Source organism: Antedon mediterranea, chromosome 1, assembly GCF_964355755.1.
Source record: "Antedon mediterranea chromosome 1, ecAntMedi1.1, whole genome shotgun sequence".
NCBI classification, from domain to species: Eukaryota; Metazoa; Echinodermata; class Crinoidea; order Comatulida; family Antedonidae; genus Antedon; species Antedon mediterranea.
Genome location: NC_092670.1, coordinates 14,197,038 through 14,219,637, shown reverse-complemented (window position 1 = coordinate 14,219,637; position 22,600 = coordinate 14,197,038). Strand labels below are relative to the sequence as shown.

At 35.9% G+C, this 22,600-nt stretch overlaps 2 protein-coding genes across 3 annotated transcripts; both read left to right on the top strand.

Moving 5' to 3' along the window:
* Positions 1–1,433: 1,433 nt before the first annotated feature.
* LOC140057701 (patched domain-containing protein 3-like) lies at positions 1,434–8,538 on the top strand. Of its 2 annotated transcripts, none has more exons than XM_072103428.1 (3): positions 1,434–1,935; positions 4,509–5,502; positions 5,787–8,538. In XM_072103428.1, the coding sequence occupies exons 2-3, from the start codon at positions 4,530–4,532 to the stop codon at positions 7,511–7,513; spliced, it is 2,700 nt and encodes an 899-aa protein (XP_071959529.1). In that variant the 5' UTR covers positions 1,434–1,935; positions 4,509–4,529; the 3' UTR covers positions 7,514–8,538. The 2 variants fall into 2 exon arrangements, with proteins under 2 accessions (XP_071959529.1, XP_071959524.1); XM_072103423.1 differs by having other exon boundaries at positions 1,434–1,939.
* A 7,878-nt stretch (positions 8,539–16,416) lies between these two features.
* Positions 16,417–21,550, top strand: LOC140057762 (collagen alpha-1(X) chain-like). The gene is made up of 4 exons (XM_072103487.1): positions 16,417–16,521; positions 16,979–17,201; positions 19,568–19,666; positions 20,284–21,550. The coding sequence occupies exons 2-4, from the start codon at positions 16,988–16,990 to the stop codon at positions 20,823–20,825; spliced, it is 855 nt and encodes a 284-aa protein (XP_071959588.1). The 5' UTR covers positions 16,417–16,521; positions 16,979–16,987; the 3' UTR covers positions 20,826–21,550.
* The last annotated feature ends 1,050 nt before the right edge of the window (positions 21,551–22,600 follow it).

The window sequence follows — 22,600 nt, the reverse complement described above, 5'->3', positions numbered from 1 at the left end:
ATTTTTTAAAATGGCTCCGATTCATCTATAGGCCTAGGCCTACAGATTATAGCGCATTTAGGCGTACGTTTTCTACCCCTATTCTTTACCCAAGGTTGTTTTGTAAATATCAACCAAACCCAAAGAAGAGTGTTAATTTCACTGTTGCCGACAAAAATAAATAGTTGTACAGAAGATTTCTTCAGACGTGAACACTAAGCAAACTTGCCGTTCTGTCTTTATGTTTGCTTTTTAGGCAGAGTGGGTGTTTGATTCTAAGCATAGAGATATTAAATATCTCTATGTTCTAAGCCACTTCCTCCGATATCTTCGACGTATTTTTTCGCGCCGCTCCTTTAGGCAGTTATATTCGGCATTTTTTGTAAGATATATTTCTTGTTTAATAGTAGGCCCGCGCCCATGAGCAGATTTTTAAGAGGATTTGTTCAGTTACATACAAAGAAAAAGTGTGCGACTGAGCCTCTTGCGTTTAATGTTGTTGCCTTGACAACCCTGCATTTAATTCTAACATACATGAACTAGAAACCAACATGGTCTTATCATGAAGTAACTCCATGGTCTTACCAACACCAATTCGGCGAAACTCCGTGTACATCACAAGTAACAAGTCATAGTGTGTGTGTTCTTGTAATGAGATTGTTAATAGGTTTATGTGCCTCATATAACAGTTTGACAACTTCAGTATGAATATAAGGACCATGTAAAAAGTATTCTGCCGCTATTACTGCAGTGTTTAATAAAATAACTCAACTTATTACGCTATTAATTTAGCATGCTTTTTGGCCATTTGATCGTACATACTGCATTGCAGATGCAGACACCTCCTAAAGACTATTTCAGTTTTAAGAAGTCACTGCAGTACCGTACCTTTGACATGATCCCTTAGGCATGTAAATGAATATTGTTTAACTGAATTAAACCGTGTTAATTATTAACATTTGGGCATCGCATGTAGGCCTAAACATGTTTTATTATTTTAAACGGTAGGCCTAGATGTATTAAAAATGACATTTTGAAACAATATTTTTTCGTTTCAGATGCTTTAGGCCTAAGCCTTAATATTATAATTGAATGTACTGATCACCTGATATGTGTCCTGAAACTACAAGAAGTGATATCGAACGGAAATAATTGATTTGGATGATGTTGGTTTAGGCAATGGCGAAATAAGTTAGGCTAATCGTCGCATGTCCAAATGTATTGCATGGAAACACAGTGTAGTACTACTAAACTACCGGGCAGCGTGGTCTTTTGAAAGTAACAGTTGGTCAGACTATTAGGTTGTTGGTCACTATGACACAACTCAAGACGTACGCGCAACGCAAGTTTGACCAAGAGAGTTCCGATGGCCGTCCGGTAGTGTCGGGTCAAGAGGGAAACAAACGTTTAGATATCAAATCAATGTTAGGCCACGGGGGGCCAATCTCGAGGGGTAGATCTTCTTTTCACGTACGTTATTATGTAATTGTAGGCTATGTAATTTTTATACATACAATAGTAGGCCTACAAATACTTTTATCAAATCATATTAATATGAAAATAATGAAATGTAAAATGGTATAGCAATGAAAATGATGAATGATGAATGAGTCTATTTTTTTTTTTTTATTATAATTATACAGATAATAGGCTAGATCCTTCGAATCCGTTTTCGTTTCGGGATCCGGTTATTAGATGATTCGGCTAAAATGGTGCAATCGCAGCCGGGTACTTATCCTGTTTTGTTCATTGTATGTTTTTTGTCAGTGTTCATTCATCTATATAGTTAATTAACCATACAGCATACATAGTATTGTTACGTGATGACCCATGACGCTCAATAATAAAGGCAGCATTGGATGCATTATTGTCATAATACGTAGAATTTTGTATACAAAGGTTTAATATACTGTATTTAACGATTGGAATCATCAATGCCGGATTCTACAGATATCAGTAAGTAAGCAAGCTTATATTCGTCATTTTTTAACATTTATCATTGATAACATAAGACTATAGGCCTACTGTTCTATATAACGGTGGGATATATGTTAACTATTAACTATATTTTTGATATAAAATCTCTCTGGTATAGGGTGGGTCTCATTTAAAATATCTATCATTCTTCAGCCGGCCATGCGTAACGAAGCTTCAATGTAAAATTCAAGTGATTCCATATTAATTTTCACAGAAAAATTAATATAGTAATTGTTAGTTTATGGGTTTATATAAAATGAGTCACCGCCGCTGTTGTTGTTGTTCAACTCCAGTACACCACCACTCGTTGGTGAATCTACGATTTTGAAATGGTGCCCCCCATCCCCAGCCCGGAATGTAAGGAGTGACTGAAACCCCTGGGTTTTCCAGCTCGCCACCTCCAACTCCCCGGATCCGCCCAATCTCCTTTTATAATTATTGTATACACGTCAATAGGCCTAGCTAATATATCCAGATATATTACAAGATCATAACAACTACCTGTTGACCTGGTGGTTCAAATATCAGATCATGGAACTTAGTCGTAGTTCTAGACCGAAATTTTAGTAAAACGATAAATATGTTGGAACATGACGTTATACTTAATAATACATGAGCTCGTATTTTTACAAACATCGAAACGCCTACTGACTGGTTGACTAACATAAAAATGAGACAATAAATACAGACTTGGGGTAAGTAAGTCTACATGAAAGTATACATAAGAAACATGATTCCCGACTGATTTTAATTTCCTATTATATCCACGCATCAACAACAGGTACATTAAAAATGTATGTATGTATGAATGAATGAATTAAGCCAACAGAGGGGGTCACAAAAGTTCAGACCATTCTTTCATTTTACTTCATAATACATATTGGTAGTCAAATACCTTGTAATGGATCTCTAGCTGAAATCGGCATGGTGATTTTAGTACAGTCGTTTCAACTACGTATATACCCTCCATCATCCCAAGCAAGCTATAACATTAGTAGGCCTAGACCTACAATAGATCAGCACAGATATACCGGCAGGCGCCCCGCCCCATTGTATCAGACGAAGCTCAGTCATTTTCACGGGATTTAAGGTTAACATTTTATAGCCAAAAGTGTAACTTTTAGCTAGCATGATATCCTACAAATTAATGGTCAATCCTCATATTTTTACGAAAAAATTCTCTCTACATTTGGAAAAAAAGAATGATCGGTATTTAATAATAATGGTTCGTGAATTCCAGTTTGGTACTAAACACGATGGAAGTATGTGAGATACGGTTTGGTTAAAAAAATGTCTCGAAGCCGTTTGTGTTTTTTACAATTTTGATGGAATTTAATACACATTTATATTTCAGGTCTAGAAAAGGGTGCTAATGCCAAAAACGTAACACGAAGACGAAAGTGATTTAACCAATCACTTGTTATTGGTCGTCAAATCACTTGTGTTACGTCTACTCTCAGTCTCACTAACGCAACGCAGGGACGTCCGCAACTGGACGTCCGTGCGTTTGCGTCTAGCCAGGAGAGGAATGGGAATGTATTCGCACCCCCATATGCGGTCTTTTTAAAAAACCCTTCCTATTTTTTAAGCAATCAAGTCATGCTACTACTGTATGTATGCAATAAAGATGAAATCCTGTCGACACGAAACCATATGCCTACGAGGACGTAGAAACGCAAAGGGCTTCGTGGAAGATTGTTTTTCTGTCATAAGCACTAGCATCATTATAAATGTTGATAATCAGCGCGTAATTAAACCTACCATTATAATAAATCGATGTGACTGTATAAATTATACCTAGGCCTATACCGGTAAGAATCGGTTTTGTGTTTATTGTAAAGTAAATATAACTGTATACAATATGATAGATCAATTTTGTAAATATTCATAATTGACACGTTATTATTAGGCATTATTCATTAATTAATGTTGTTAATGCGTACGAAAGCCTGGAATCTGTCAAAGCTTGTTGCTAGGCCTACGATGTAGGCGTTAAACGTCAATCAGAAAGCATTGTTACAAAAAACAGTAATGTTTACAGTGTCGTAGGTGAGGGTGGGAGAATTATCAACGTACTGTAGAATAAATAGAAGAATCAAATTCGTGTAATATATGTGCACACGCGAGGACCAAACTAACCGTTATACTGATATGATAGGAGCAACAGACGTGCACACGCGAGGACCAAACTAACCGTTATACTGATGTGATAGGAGGAGCAGACGTGTACTCGACAAATAAATGCGTGCTGGTTTATCATTCGTGTTATACTATAGCCTACTGATTATTATGCGTATATTACATATGCAACGGAAGCCTTACAGCTAATTTATAGTTTCTGAAAGAAAACCTGTGTGTTTAAATGCTCTATTACATTCAATCAATGACGTCATTGCAGATCAAGAAAAATTTATTACAGTATCTCTTTTGTATCATCATGTTATGGGGAAAAATAGTCCATGTGAACACAAGTTATGTTGTATTACCAATTAAATATTACTATTTTATTGGAGACATCGGGTAAAATGTAACCCTTATTTTTGTTCTTATAGGTTTGACAGTTTTGATTCATCATGAAGGCAGATTGTATAGAAAGGCCGCTGGCCCGTATGTATTATGCTTATGGTTGTTGGCTTGCTAAACACCCTCTGCTAGTCGTGATCGTCTCCCTTGTGGTGACTGGCATATTGGGAGCTGGAATCGCACTTCTAGAAATAGAATCAGACGCAGAAACACTATTTACGCCTGATCAAAGTGATGGTAAACTTGAACGAGAACTTGAAGAAACGTTCTTTAACGACACAATGACTGTGAACGGCACTTTAGCCAATCGCTTAACAAGACCTACGGCAACTGCAAGCGTCATACTAGTTATCAAAGACCCACGCAAGAGCATCATTGGCATAGATGCGATTCGGGATATTTTAAGAATAGACCAAGATATTAAAACTAAAGTTAAAAGTATTGACGAAAGAACGTATTCATCTCTGTGCCTGATGTACTTTGGAAGATGTCCGTCTAACGATATCATTGACGTGTTTCAGTACCTCAACAGTCAAGATCAGCACATGACTCTAACGTACCCTGATGGAGTACTTGCCAATAAACCGTATTTTATCGGTTCATCAATTGGAGGCGTGCAGATAGTGAATGGAAACCAACTAGTCAACGGCACAGCTGTTAGACTATATTATGCATTGTCTTCAATGCCTAGCAGTTACGAATGGGAGGAGGATTTTATCAAGTATATAGATGAACTGAAATCAACAGAAGTTGAGGCATATGGTGCGGCGTCATCGTCACTTTCTAAAGCTCTTGATCAGGCTAGGGAGGATACCAACCCACAAATTGTTTTATGTATATTAATCCTAGTGACATTTTCTGTGTTGAGTAGCACGAAATCTGACTGTGCACAGAATAAACCGATATTGGCGCTGCTAGGTGTGGTGTCAGCCGGCCTAGCGACTTTGTCTACAATCGGGCTAATGAGCTACTTTGGAGTCAAATTCAATGTACTGATTACTGCAACCCCAGTGCTTGTTATAAGTAAGTATGCGTGTAGGCCATAATTTCTGGTAATAAGAAGCTACTAAATAAACGTTTTACAAAATGTTTGTTTTGCAAGCTCTCCAGTATGTTCAAGGCTGCAAATTAAAAGTACTGTAATTATAGTGTAATGCATTACATCATCATTTTATGAAAGTCTGTGTTCTCCCTCTTCCAGTGGGTAGACTAATATACTACTCACTGGTACTCCTTCTCCCCACTTCTTCCTTGACTTCATTAAAACGTAATTTCATGCTTTCTTTCCTTATCTTTCCACGTTTTAGGCGTTGGTGTTGACGACATGTTCATCCTTATTGCGGCCTGGAGAAAGACCAGCATTCGAGCAAAGATTGAACACCGAATGGGAGAAGCGATGCAAGAGGCAGCCCTCTCAATCACAATAACAAGTCTAACCAACACACTGGCATTTGCCTTCGGCGGAATATCGCCATTCCCTGCAGTACAAGCATTTTGTTTATACACAGGTGTAGCTGTTATGTTTGATTTTGCATACCAGGTGACATTTTTCTCAGCTTTCATGGTTCTTACCGGGAAGCGCGAACGAGCTAACCGGCACGCGGTCACGTGCTTGCCAGTACTTCCAAAAAACAAATCGACATCAACCGCATATCAGATCTGCTGTTCTGGCGGTTCTGATAAATTAGACATTGGAGGCCAAGAAAAACATCCCCATGTCATCATGAAGTTTTTCAGGGACGTATATGGCGAGTTTTTAATGAATGGATGGACAAAATTATTTGTACTGTTCATCTACTTAGGATATCTGTCGATTTCAATATTATTTATAACTCAAATGAAAATAGGAATTGAGCGACGTTTATTAGCCCCGAAAGATACTGCCATCGAACGCTACTACACACTAGAAGCAGACAAATTTAAACTGTTTGGCGCACAGATTTGCATATTCTTTGACGAAGAGCTCGAGTATTGGAATAAATCTGTTCAAGACCAAATAAACTATGATATTGTTCAATTTGAAACAAGTGGTTTATATCACCCTCACCGGTTCACTACGTTTTGGCTGAAGGATTATTTAGCATATTTGAATAATCCTCAAGCGATCGCAAAGCAGGATTTCATGCGTAATTTAAGCAGATTCTTGGCAGATCCTAGATATTTACAGTATAACCTAGATATAGTTTTTAACGAAAGAAATGACGGTATACTCGCATCTCGAGCGTACGTTTTATCAAAAGACATCGATACTTCTAGTCGTGAACAGGACCTTGCGAGGACATCTCGAGATCTAGCTGAACAATCAACTCTTCCAATGCATGTCTTCAATCCAGAATTCATTTACTATGATCAATACTTCTTTATATTACCCAACACGATTAAGAATATGATATACGCTGCAATCGCCATGTTATTTATTTCATTACTTCTAATTCCAAGACCACTTGTTTCGCTTTGGGTCGTTCTCACCATCATTTCTATTGAGCTTGGAGTGTTGGGCTTTATGACGGCATGGAACATAAACTTAGATTTTCAATCTAGTATTTTTGTGACACTTAGCACGGGCTTCAGTGTTGATTTCTCTGCTCATATAGCGTACACGTACTCTGTAGCCCCATACAAACTGGGCAACAAGCGAACGATATATGCGTTGTACTCGGTTGGAATGCCAATGCTACAGGCAGGTCTTTCAACCGTTTTAGGACTTCTAGCCCTCAGCAACGCTAGCACGTACATTTTAAGTGCAGTGTTCAAAATCATATTCTTAGTGACTGTTATAGGTGTGATACACGGACTCATTTTCTTGCCTGTGTTTTTATCGGTTCTTGGATCGTGGAAGAAAATTCGTCAGGTTATATTACGTCACGAACCGATTGAACTTGAACAGTTAAATTCATCAGCACGGGATGTATACGTAGTTGATAATAATTCCAAAAATGCAACTGATAATGGAAGTACTTACGATATTAATATCAATGGGAAAGTAGAAATAGATGATAATTTTGCTATATTTGAAGATGAAACGTGTTTATAGTATTATAAATAATGAATAATACTGTGTAAACATTTGGTGTCAGATGCAACTACTACTTGAACATGTCATATGTTATGCGCACGCTCAAATAAAATTTACAGTCTACTGCTGATGCGTACGCATCGTAGTATTTGGCGTTGCACTGTGGAAAAACACGGTTACACGTAAGGAATCATGTCAAAATTATTCTACTGCAGGTACTGCAGTAACACATTTTTCTACTGCAATAAAATGTGATTGTTTACGAGGCAGCCATTGCAATAAACAGTGTGTGATTAGCCAATATAAACTTGCTAAATAATTGCATAAAGCATAGGCCACTGTTAAAATAAGTGGTAATAACTGCAGTAGAATGGGTCTTATCATTGTCCTCAACTTCACGTCCCGTCATGAGGATTGTGACCAAATGGGAAAACGCTGGACTCGCCTCATTTTATATTGACTTCACTTCTGGTGGATTCTGAAAGGCTGACATAAATTCACTAACAACACTTAATTCAACTTACTTCTGCGGCACGAAGGGTTTTATGTTGTCGAACTCCTCGCCAAAATACATAGCTAGGCTTAATTGTTTCTATCCTTACAGTACATGTATGAAGAGATTCGAGACATTTTTCCTTCCTTAAACGCACACTAATTTTTTTATTAAATTGTTGTGCAGTATTGACACATGTTGGTATTCAAAAAATAGTGAGAAATGGGGAACGTAGCTTACTCTATTTTAAGTCACTGAAATATACTTATTTTTTCGTGTAATATTATAAAAATATTTAAAATACTTTCTAATAATTATGCAGTTTTCCAATTATAATTTTAAAAACAGTTTATCTATTATATAGTTTGTCTGCAAACATTTTCAAAATTAATAACTTGCATACTTAAATTATATAAACGGAAGTTATATAAGGTTAGGAATTTTAATAAAATAATATGGGATAATTTAGTGTGCGACATCTATGTTATTATTTGTTTATATTCAATTATTTAAATCCTGGTCGAGCGGTTACGACTACGATACCCACCAGTGCGTAATTTGTGATGGCGCTAGTTACTACAATTCGTTTTACGTGAGTAATTAATGAACATAGTGCATAAACGGGCATAAATAGATACTGTGATCGTGTATTCAAATGAGGCAAATGTGACCGAGGAAGAATAACTAACCGACAGCTTCGTACGACGAGGCCCAACGAAAAGTCTTGATTCGTTGGTGCTGTCTGGGTTGAATCCCGATGAGACAAGTCGTCTTGAGATTGCGTCGGGCGTAGTAGGTCGTCACAAGACCTTTAAAATGTTTAAATTTCAAACAGCGTAAAACGCTTTCTGAGTTGACCTTAAAGCGTTATCATATTGTACCATGTAAGCCAGAGATGTGGAATACGAATGAATTAAGCCGATTGTCGTTTGTACGTATACATTGACCGACATATTTAAAGAGTGTATGATCGGATCAACTAAATACTGAATACATGTATAATAGAAGAAAAATATTTGAAATATCGCCACCATTCGCCTAAATTATGAATTTGCAGATGTTCGCATTATTAGTTCATAAACAATGTGTAGTGGTCTTTAACTCGTAAGTTAAAATGCCCGTGTGGACACACATACTCGGGCGCAGTAGCAATTCGCTAACAATTTTATTAGAAGTGATGATGTATAGGCCTACATTTTAAGGTTCTTTTTTTTTTATCTCTTAAAAACTCGCTCCACACTTCAATATAAGCAAAGAGATACAAATATTTGCATATGCAAGTTGCGTTAGTACAATTATTTCTATGTTACAATACTCTTTCCTGAAAATAGTCCAAAAGTTAGTGGCATGTCGATGCTCATTTTTTGTTGAACGAACACGCTTGCTTGGTTTTAAACTAACGAATTTAGTGTCTGCCACAACATTACGGGTAAAACAGGTTAAAAGCATGGTGACCAACACAACGACGCACGCGCAACGCAATTCAAGCGAGTTGACCAATGATGAACAAGCGAGAGTTTTGATGATCCATTGTTTGTGATTTGTCAAATTGCTTAGCCTTTACGCCCTTGCGTTGCGTCGTAGTGGAAACAAAGCTTTAGTTTAGATGTTGTGCTGTTGAATATAATAATAATTTAACCTTTTTAATTTTTCCCTTTTTTAACATCTTGTCTATAAAAACATATGTAATTGATTACAGCGGAAGGTGCTATATTTTATATGTATTTTTGTTGCTGATGCTTGTCTGGGACGCAAGCCAACGACCTATTAGTTAATCGAAATAATAGCCTTCATCGAACTCAACCGAATCGCCCAAATGAAATTAACAACATGTGCTAGATTCCTTTCCATTTATTTTAACATCAAAATTAGATAATTTCTGAAGGTCGATGAAATAATATGGGCGTTTGAATGAACTCCGAACATAATATTGTATAAGTACATTTGAACGTTATTTGATTACATCTTTAGCTGATTTTAGCATAACACACTGTTTTTAACTAGTAAAATTTGCCCATAAAAAGAAGCTATGAAAATCGTCAAATAATTGGGGGAAATTCCACATTGAAGTGGGACTAATTGTCGATAGCCAATTCCGTGTTAAAACCAGTTGGGTTATATTGGATTTGGTTATAAATTCTAAAGGCATTTACCCAATGTGCCACCAGGAACGTAATAGGCCTAGTAAATATTTTTGTTAACGGTTACATGGTCTCAGTTAAATAATTAGCAAACACGTCAGGTGAAGAATTAGCCCCGGAATTAGCCTACATCCCAAGCAAGGGATATTACTAAATTAGGCCTACGAATCACCCATGAGCTTTCGCAACGTGACCAATACTTTGAACGTATCTACAAATATTTTATTATTAGACGTACAGTTTTTAAGAATTAATACAGGTGCAGATACAAGTGCAGTTTTATGACCTAAGATACATGTTTAAAAGTGAGTGATGCATATAGAGAAATAGGATCTTGAAGAATACAAACAAAAACGAATGAAGACGAGCATGCTTATAGAAAGACCCAAGAAAGACACTTAACACCAATTCTAACATATCCCAACACTAATCCTAACACTAACACAAATGCTAACTATTTTAACCATAATTCTAATTCTTATAACCAGACAGAGCATGTTCGACTTTCGTTTTGACAGTTTCGATACATCTGAGCAAATCCGCCTGACGAAGTCTGTTCAACCTCTGTTGACACCAGATAGAGAGTAGGCCTATTATCTATAACATCTTATGATATCATCAACATTATAGGCCCTGAGTGACATTTAAAATTATAATAGAAACCGTCACGCAAAATCCCGTAGGCCTAAATTCATAAGGTGATTTTGAAACATTTGTATTATTATTGACTGCAAGTTTACTTTTTCACACTTCACATTTCACCACATCATCTCCAACACCCAAACTCAAATATTGTCACTACAGTTATCTTTTTGATATATTATAAACAATCATTGTTCGTACCCGGATCCCCCAAACGTCTATACAATTTATAGTAGTGAAAAAGAAGAAAGAAAAGGAAGGGTCATATAAGCTATTGTACTTGTTAACCGACCCTAACACTCAAGAAGTATTAAGTAAGTTTTACCCAGTCAACTGAAGCTGCAAACGGATTCTGTTTTTCAGCAGTTTCTTTCTTGACTTCCGACAACACATTAAAAATGATTTGAGTGTCAAAGGTCAAAACATTCCACTTTCTGGATAGGCCAACATGTTCTATTTAACATAGTCTTTCTAGTGCTTTATTTAAAAAAATGAAAAAGAGTCAGAAAAAAATCGAAACGCCAACTGGTGGATCATGGAGTGTGGACTAACATAAAAAAAAGACAATAACTACAGATTTGGCGGAAGTCTACTGTCCACCGACTAGCAGCAATAATTATGGGTATAATCACATATAGGCCTACTGGTGTAAATATTATTATTTGTTTTTACATGATTGACAACTAATTAAAAAAAACCTCTTCCGATGCAGGAAGCCTTAAATGCACTATCGATGCACATCATTAATGTATCCGACTGGCCTTCATTATTTTTTCTCTTACATTCTGCTGTCGTTCTTAGAAACAAGTCCATTTTTCATGAAGCAGTACGTTGCCTACACTAATTTTGTGTAAACAAGAAGTCGGTTCACGGACATCGCACCAATTATGATTTTTAGAAAATTAAGATAAAGGAAGTCTATAAGATAACTAATTAATATGGTATCGACACATACGTGCTGATTGGTATGATAGGCCAATAATACACAATATAGTAGGCCTACTGATGTTGTTGAAATACCCACTTCACCACTACCTCTCCCAATAATTTTATCTGCTGAGGTTTCTGCATATTTTTTTTCAATAATTATGTTTTTCTACTTTTAATGTTTATTTCTTTTTTATTTGATTTGAATTTATTTGAAAATAATTATAAAAAATATACAAAATGATAACATGAAAAAATAAAAAAAATGGAAGTTTAGCCCAAAAAAGCTTAGAGCTTCTGTGGGCCCTTTATGAGCTTCCTAACCTAATCAGTTAAACTGTGCCACGTCAACCTCAAAAAGTTCAGAAGGAAAAATCGGTTAATACTTTAAGTGTTCCATGATTTTCTATGGTATACGCATATGACGATATGTTATGTAACCCTTGATATATTAAAACCAAATTGACATTAGCTATACACCGGTGGCATGTCGCTAGGAAGGGGTCAACATGGGAATATTTTGATGTGAACACACTCTTCCGCCTACGTCCGAACGTTTTATAAATTTAATTCCTGATGAATTCGATTTTTAAGACAAAAGACACATCCTTGGCCCGTTTATTTAATCGTAAGGAAAATTTTGACATTTTGTCTAGTCTAATAAACAGCTAAAATGTTGTGTAGACTATGACTAAATATTTTTATATCGTATTTTTATTTATACTGTTGTTTGAAACGATTAAGCATATCAATGCAGATTATAAAACAAGCGCTGCCTCTTCAAACGATTAAAAAAGAAATAGGCCTAATGAATACCGTCTCAATAAAAACTTTTTCTTCAAAATTCGAAATTCACATAATTATAAATAACGAGCAATAATTATTATCAAAGGTGTATTGTCTCCCTGAAAAAAAAGTGTGTGTATGTTAATATTGTCACATAATAGTTATTCACTTTGACCAAAAATTTAAAAAAATGATTTACCCGAAAAAACTGTAATTAAAAGCAAAAAATAATCAAATTAGCTGCCAGCCAATAGGTTTTTGGTTGAATTTTACCATTTATTTTGTCATTTATAAGTGAAAACATTATTTTTGTGGGTTGTTTTTTTCAACGGAAGTGATTAACTTTGTTAAAACTACAAAATAACCTATTCAAAGTCTTATTTTAGTAACCTTCTTTTTTCATGTTTTTGGGGGACAATACATCTACAACAAGATTGGTTCCCACTTGGACGCAACGAATGATCTATTGCGTCGTGATTGGTCAACGGCTTGCGATGCGCTACATTCGCACTTAATCTGTTAGGCAGGACTGAAGATCACTTCTTTATACAGTATATGATTTGTAAGTATTGAAAAAAACCGTGTTCCATTCTGTGAAACGGAACAGGTCATACATTTCATTCATTTTATTACTCCACTCAAATGGCAATATCTTAAAATAAATCCCAACCAACTGTTGTTTCAATCGCCATGACGTCACATACCATCACGCATGCCTAATATATGTTGACATTTAGCGTTCATGTTTGTTAAATTTTATCACAATTTTTAACGACATGTTACCAACATTGCCTCACGGGATAATAAAACAAATATTAATAAACACAGAATTAGAGCACCATTGACACGAATCAATTAAACAATTCTATCAAAATATGGTGTACAGTTGATGATTTTGTTGATTTATATAACAGGCTGGAGTTCTAAATAAAATAATATGAATATAAGAAAATGTTTAATTTTTTTTCATTTTTATTAATAAAACGTATAGTAAGTGAGTTGACCCATCACAAACGATGGATTATTCGAACTGCTTATCATTGGTCAACGCTTCCACTGTTGCGTGCGTTGCGTCCTAGTGGAACAGAGATTTAAGCTCCCATATGAGCTCACCGGAACAGTATCACATGAGCTCGACGGAAAAGGCATCTAATATTCTCTTTTAAATCCCTCTTGTTCAATTTCACAGAACAGACGTTCCATTCTTTAATAATGAATGTCGCCATCTCCGTGCGAATGCAGTTTAATCGAGAAAGTTAAACAAACTCCCTAATCACTTAAATAACATTTAAAGACTATTTCGTTGTAAGATGCATTTTTAATTCGAAATTACTTGATAAAACTTTCAGGGCCAAGTTGGGGATTTTCTTGGGTTTGTTTGTCTTTTCTATTTTTATGGCAAGATGCCATAAGGTTTTGAATTATGTTATTATAACTAACTTCGGAAATTTTGTATGATCATCAATAACATTACTATATATTGTACTTAAGTTAATTTAGAATGTTAATGACCTTCCTGGAGATACATAAGGAACATATTTAAGGAAATTGTGGTAGAAGTGTGACTTTAATAACCGTCCAACTATTACTTTTTATAGGTTAAAAATACATGAATTGGCTACTTAGAACTATTAAAAATAATCTTGCTATTATACTTGGAATAATAATTTGGTTACGGTTGAGCACAAACAAACAACTGGTTATTAATAAAACAGAAAAAGTCCTCCTACAAAAATGACCCAGATTAAAGAAAAATGTGTGGTAGAAAATATTGAACGAGACTGGTGGGTACGAATACGGACAAGTACATGTTTGAATGAGACTAGGACACGTGTCGGTTAAACACACATACACAAGCTTTAAAAATGAACCTCGGCCACCGCAGGGATCTTGATGAACGGGATAAAACATGATCGTTGAAACGCATGGACATACCCGCTCGGATCAGTGTATAAAAAGCACATATTAGAAGTAAACAATTGCGGTATACACGCCTAAAGCTTGGTTCTCACTAGACGCAACGCAAGAACGTAGACGAAACGCAAGCGTAGACCACCAACGGCATGCAACAGTTCGAATGATACATCGCTTGTGATTGATCGAATCGCTAAAGCTTGGTTCCCACTAGAACGTAACGCAAGGACGTAAACGCAACGCAAGCGTTTTAACCAATGACAAGCGAAGTTATAGACAGTTAGCAATCACAAGCGAATAAGCTATCGCTTGTGATTGGTCAATTCTCTTGCGTTGCGTTACGTCCTTGTGTTGCGTCGCTAGTGGGAACCACGCTTTACGTTGCGTTACGTCCTTGTGTTGCGTCTGCAATGGTAAGCAAGCATTAGGTAGGCCTAAATTGTAATATTAAATATTCTTTAATCCATATGTCATTAATTTTCTTCGTCTACATGGAATGACAACGTACCGTCATAGATAAGCCTAATGCGATTCGAAATTGGTTTAGCTTATCACATATGTAGGTTAAGTCAATGAAGTGCTTAAACTGTTTATTTAGGATTTAGAAAGCAGAGTTTAGGGCTATAGTTTTATTTTGTCAACTGTGAACTAGGTTTATATGTAAAGAGGGGCTGATGTCTACACGGAGTCAACCCAACCGAAGTACACACGCGCGCCGCCTGAACGCAACTCAAAGTCACACAAAATATGTCGACATAAATGTTCTTTCTTTTTACACACAGTGTTTTTTATTCGTGAAGAAAAGAATGTCTCAAAGTGGGCCTACCTATGGGTAATTACAAGTGCATGTTTTACCCTAAAAGCATAATGTGCCTATACATTTAAGCTGGTACGATTTTTCACGGCACACAATATCTATTTAGGCGCGTCCATCAAACACAATGATCTGCATATAGTTTTTACATGTATACAGTATTTAATAAAAACGAATTATTGCTAAGCAACTACAGCGGATCAAGAGAAAGAAATTGAATACATCCGCTGACAAAAAAGGTATTCGTGCGTGAAACATTCTCTCCAAATGAAATACAAATAAATTTGTATTTAATTCATGTCACAAAACATTCGAATACGTTGCATGATATAAATATTACGAGGTGATGAATGTCTGGGTCAACGTCTATAAAAAGGTATTTAATGACGATACCAATAACAAATATGAGACAGGACGTTACATCCCTGATTGCTCATATTCAATGTTTTATATAACCAAGGCACCTTGATGTAACTGACTGCATGTTTGTATACAAGGTTACAAAGTTATTTAAATTGTTTTTAAAATCTATTAAAAATATAAAATTTGTTTGTTAAACTGTTTTTTTTTTAATATTACAAAAATAGGAAAAAATGCAGATTACCTTCGAGAACTTTATTATAAACATAAACATGTACAGACTATTTTCCATCGAAATTTGAGTACGTCAGCCACTGTTCTATGAATTGAATGATCAGTGTTGTGTTAAACATTTTAGGCCTATATTACACTAAGGGTCCGATGAAACTGCACTAAATCACCAGTGTCCACTGAAGCATTTCAGAGAACTATGCATTAAAAAAATCGCAATTTAAAAAGAAAGGCCACAGAGAGAAAAGGAAATATTTCGTGACATTTTCGGAAAACAGGTGACATTTGTCAGAAAAGAATTAAACATTATCAGAATGTAAACCTACTTTATAAATGAATTATGATTATATATCACATTAAAAAAAATAATGCATGCAGCATAGGCCTACTTTTGAACTCTTATTACTTGTAAACAATAACGAGAATTTCAGGGTATGATTTGATTAGAGCTCTCATTATCAAGTCAGTGCCCATATTATGGGAAATCAGAGAACGCAACAACACCCTCATCGTAACTCAAAGACTTCATAGGGCACACCTACTTTAACAATGGTTCAGTCCTAAGCGCATGTCACGTGATTACTCTGAAATATTTTCACAAACTTTTGGTTGGCTTATTTAAAGCTGCGAGATGTTCAACTCATCAAATCAAAAGTTTGGCTCCTTCGAGAATAAAGGAACGTTTAGGAATTACAACAATAATTGGAAGACGCATCAGGTAAGAATATCATTATAGAGACCGTAATTAATGCGATATCTGAATCTAGGCATTAGAATAGCGATACTTACTGCATCAACCAAAGTTTTATCAAACAACATTTATGGCGTTCCATAGTTGTCAGAGTTTTAATGTTGAATGACGGGTTTACAAACGGAGATATTGAATGGATGCGATATTACATAAACAATATATTATTATTTAAAATAACAATCTTTTTCCAAATATTGATATTATATCATTATTTGGTTATTTAATACTGGTTCGCAATTGCATTTATGCGGAATATTACTCTTATAAATACCATTACTAAAATATAACATAATTCGTTTCAGATAAAAAAAATGTGATGCGTTATTACCTACAGTATTTGGTTAATTAAAATTTTAGCCAATGCTGGTGGAAATATCAATATTTCTAGGCGCATTCTTAAAATATAATAAACATTTATTTTCAGGAATAAAATATGTTTTCATTGATACTGATATGTCTATTGTCATTTAACAAATGGAATTACGGCGTAACAGCTTCACTTGTACGTCTACAAAATGCCGCGTCTACTGTATCGCCAACAACGTCATCATGTGGCTCAAATGTTTGCCGGCGAGGTTATGACGGTGCACAGGGACCGCAGGGCATACCAGGGGTCCAGGGAATACAAGGACCACGAGGATCACCAGGTAAGTATCCTTTTGACGATTCAAGGGAGAAGGGGAACGTCCGCTGTTTTTTTTTATGTAACCAACTTTGACATCCGTAAGTTCATTTAAAGTGCTATATTCAAAATGTATATTATAGAGGATAAATCATAATGATATGTTATCTGTTTATTGCAAAGAAACCACAAGGCATGGGAAACCATGCGACTGATTTCACAGTTAATGACCGTTACGGGTATTTTAGCGGAGGGTGAAATAGAAAACAGCTTTACCATGGGAATGATTATGTTAACCTACCTATCGCAAGCCTCCAATAAATGTAGGCCTACTCTCGCGGTGGTATACGCGAAGATCATAACAAAACATCCGACAAGAAAGACATGAATAAAGATATTGAATTTCCATTCCATTCGTTTTTATTGATTAAGAAAGTATTTTGAAAAATGTTATTTCCGTAAACTGTCAAAAAATATAACTTAATAGCATGATACGTATATCAAGGGGTGTAATGCATTTTTTCAGTTTTTCTCTTCTGTGCCTAAGGCCGGTCGAAGCTTGATCGTTATTTACACGAGTATGTATCATACCCACCCGGGTGCCAAAGAAACTGTTAGTTGTCTGAACTTAAATATAACTTAATAACATGGATATCCATATCATGGATTTACCCGAGTATGTATCATACTCACCCGGGTGCCAAAGAAATAAACTTACTCTAAAATAGTCTGATTACCATTATTATAAAAAACGATTATCCAGTCATTTATGAATTTTAATTGAAGTATAGAATTGTTACTCAGTATCAATCAGGGTTTTTTTTTTTTTGAAATATCATTTTGTAACATATCGTTCGGCGCGCCATCTTTTTTATTGGATTTAGTGCCACCACGGAGAAATAATCCTAACTTATTTCTTTATGGTGCCACCAATGCAATGCATTAGTGGGGTGTGTCACTTTTAGATGGTTTTATATTATATAACACTGAGGTATTACTGAGGTAATATTATTACTACCTCAGTAGACATTAAGCAGGACATTAACGCACTTATATACGAACAATACCCCATTAATATAAAACTGAATGAGGAAAACAGATATGTTGATATTTATTTAAAAGGAAGGCTTGTTTTTAAAGATAAGAATCGCTTAATGATGTGAATCCCCGTAGCCTACTTTTATGGTGGTTATGAATGTAATGTAATACATACTAATACAGACATAAATGCATTTAACACCCACCCGAATCGGAAACAATTTAGTACAATGATCGTTGTATTTGAATAAAAGTTTAATTAGGACTTACCTTGGAATATTTTTACGTATCTGGAATTCATTCACTGATGTACCTCATTGACTTTTCACACGGTTCAATCTTCTCATTTCTTCACCAGGTAGTTACTGGTGGAGCACATTATATCCTTGGTTGTAATATAGCTCGATACTTTCATTCTTCACATATAGGGCTAAACACTTTTTCATAAACTTTAAGCTGAAACACCTGCTCTCCATTGGCGTAAGTTCCAAAAATAAGAGCATCTTTAAAAAGGGTAGGTTTAAGCTCGGTCTACACTACAACAAAATGTGACATGATGATGTCATATCACTACCATATTTGAGCATATCACCAAATTTGGGCACATCACACATTTTTTTATCAAACTAGTTTGATAGTGTAGACAGCTTTAAATTGGCTGCTCGAACATTCATTTTAACCACCCAACTATCTTTGAACAATATAGTTACTATAAATAAACTAGCTTATTTGCATACATGTAGTCGGTAAAGGCTACATAAACAAGGAAGTAGCCTATATGGATAAAGAGTTCTCCTTGCCGCCCTACATCATCTAAAATCAGGTCATAATTGCAAATGGTGAACTCCTGTTAAACACCTGTAATAATTGTTATCGGTACTTTATACCTGTTTTTTTTTTACCGAGTAAAATAACAAGCCATTTGACAGTGACGTAAAACTCTTCATCAACGTAGTCAAACTTTACTACCAAACATTTCGCTACACGGATTCACCGAGTGGCGCATTTCGGCATCATATATTATTAGCAAAGCATGGCGCTTTTAATATGACGTATTTCGTATTGGTTTGATGATCTCCAATTATCCTAAAGTTGGTTTCCACTAGAACGCAACGTAAACGAAATGAAAAGTTAGAGCTCGGATGATTCATGCGTCGTGATTGGTACGTTAAATTACTTGTTGTGCGCTTAACATTGCGCTGCATACTTAAAGGTATTATGGACACAGTGCGATTTTAAAAATGCTAGCAACGCATCATTTGAACGTTCGTTGTACTCGGTCTTATACGTCCTTCCATCACGTTCTAGTGGAATCTTAATATATTTCATTATCAATTTGTCTTTTCAACATAGGTATAGAAGGTTGCAGAGGATCACCCGGTCGCCCAGGACCTCAGGGAATACCGGGTAAAAATGGGTTGGTTGGACAAAAAGGTGAAATTGGACCTATTGGTAAGATGATGCTAAACTAAATTTATTCAAATTCTTAGATATTGAAATTGTTTTCGTCCTGTATTATTTCATTGGTTTTGTAAGCCAATATTCGGGGTTCTAGACCTAAACTTTATATTATATTTGCTTCCTCCATAACTTGGCATGGACAGTTGATGTCATATTCAATAAACATGATTTTCATTTTTTGTCATCTTTGGCGTCATCTTTGGCGCCGTTCTCAATCAGAGGCCTAACATTAATGTAACGACGTGTATGTAACATTATTATAGTTTCATCTCTGTCAAGGCCAATTAAGACTCTTCGAAGAAACTTTAAAATATCAAATAATTATCCAACGGAGAGAAACTTGCCAATTAGGATAAACCTTAATTTTTATAAAATTATTGATTATAAACTAGAGGCTGAGAGTGGAGTGTTGAAGAGTTGAGTCAGTCTACAAACCTGACACTAGGTCACGATTGAACCCTGTACCTTGGGATTGGACGGATTGAACTCCACTACGGTTCAGCTGCACAAAGCTAGTTAGGCGAACCCATCTTTCTCCCCCACCCTTCAACCTACCCTCGTCAAGGAGGGTCTACACAATAATTAAGTTTTCTAGCGTTATTTTTCAGGTTTTCATGGATTGAAAGGTGAAAAAGGTACATGTACCTGTGAAGTTGAACTAGCAGGCAAAAGAAATCCAGCGTCGTACGTGGAGACATATGCTCTACCATCATTACACGGCGGCCGTACGTCTGCTTTCTCAGCGGCACGCGGTACTCCCGTCTTACCGGATTCAACAAGAAACAACACGGCAATAACTTTCAATATTGTCTACGCTAATGTAGGCAACGACTTCGATAATAATACCGGAACGTATACATGTCCGCTAAATGGAACCTACTACTTCAGTACACATGTTTATAAAAATAAAGTCATGAAGAATCCGTCAGTGCGCCTACACAAAAACGATGAGTTCATAATGGCGATTGACGATTTTGCGCAGCCGAACGAGCGCACTTCAACAGCAAGCAGTATTATACTGACTCTTGTAAAAGGGGATAGAATATGGCTACATCTGAATCCTAAGGTAAAGTTGCATCATAACAAGTGGAGAAGAACATTATTTACAGGGTTTCTGTTGGCTCCGACACCAATCACCGCAGACCCGTAGATTGAAAGAACACTTCTTGTAGGATTTATATTGGCTCCGACGCCATTCACCACTAACCCGTAGTTTGAAAGAACACTTCTTACCGGATTTATGTTGGCTCCGACGCCAATCATGGTTGACCCGTAGTTTTAAAGAACACTTATTGTAGGATTTATGTTGGCTCCGACGCTAATCACGCCGCTGACCCGTAGTTTAAAAGAACACTTCTTGTAGGATTTATGTTGGCTCCGACGCCAATCACTGCAGACCCGTAGTTTAAAAGAACACTTCTTACCGGATTTATGTTGGCTCCGACGCCAATCACTACAAACTGGGTAAAAGTCATTTTTGGAAATCCATAAGAAAAATTATATCACTTAAGTGTGAATACGGCCACTAAATTATTATGAATTTTTATTTACTGAAGGACCACAAATAATTAAAAAACCAACAATCGGACTAAATAAGATCTATGCAAGTAAACCTATATAATTATTATAACATTTGGCAAGTTTTTGTTAGGCTTTTTCTATGTTGATAAGAAGATACAAGAAACTGCAATGCTTTGTAAATAAAATATGTACAGCTTAGATATTGTTTATGAATTAAATATACATATGTTGAAAACTGAATGAGTGAGCTTAATTTAAAGAAACGTACGCTTTTTTGCCTATAATGAGTACTGTTAAAACGCGTACAGTTTGCATACAAACGCAGTGACGAATTTAATGATCAGCTCAATCGAACTGTTTTTGAAGAATAAGCAACCAATTCTCTGTATCTCCTATGACATTAAATGGCCAGAATTATAGGCAAATTCTGTAATCAGTGTCACATGTGTAGCCTGCATTATATTAAAGGTTGTTCATGGTCTAGGAAACAGTCGTCACACTTGAAAGACATGTTACAATTATGTATCATAGAATATACCAATACTAAGAATTATTGTTACAGTAGGCCAGGCCTAAAGAGAATCGGTTAGAGAATATTGGTTAATTGCTGATTAAGCTTGGTTCTCACTAGGACGCAAAGTAAGGACGTAAGCCGCATGCAAGCAAATTGACTAGTACGATAATCACACGCGATGGATTATTCGAAATGTCTCTTATGATTGGTCAATCGCTTGCGTTGCGGCTTACGTCCTTGCGCTGGGAAACAAGCTTTAATATACTACACTGAAACCAAATTTCACCAACAATAATATATCTGTTTATAGTTGCATTAATTATCTTATTAAAGTACAAGGTTTTAAATCGAATTACCTTCTACATTTCCGCAATCTGTTTCCTTACAATTCATTGCGAAGCGATGTTGACAGAGACTCAGAGCCACGATTGAGTCTCAATGAACTGCGACGATAAGATGAAAGCGGTCAGCGAATAGCGGCGCGATCATAAAGACGATGGCGAAGACATTACGTAACCAGAATGACAAATATGGCGACGAACGATACTGTAGAATAATCATAAGTATGTAGGTGCATAATTATGTTTTTATTAGCAATGTTCCGAATGGCGCCCCGTACACACGGCTGATAAGTATAAAAAGCATCAGTTAATAGGAAAGAGAAAGTGGCAGTCGTAAAACGATTAATAAATATTAACACAACCTTGAAAACAATATAGCCTAATATAGTAAATCAAAACCATGTGTATTTTCTTTGCCAAAAAAACCTGATTCCAACATATTGAATTCATCTATCCCAAAATTATGTACGTGATCGCTAAAAAATGAAATATTTCATGAACCACCTCGGGGGACACTTAACTGCGGCTTACTGATAGATTGTTTCTTAT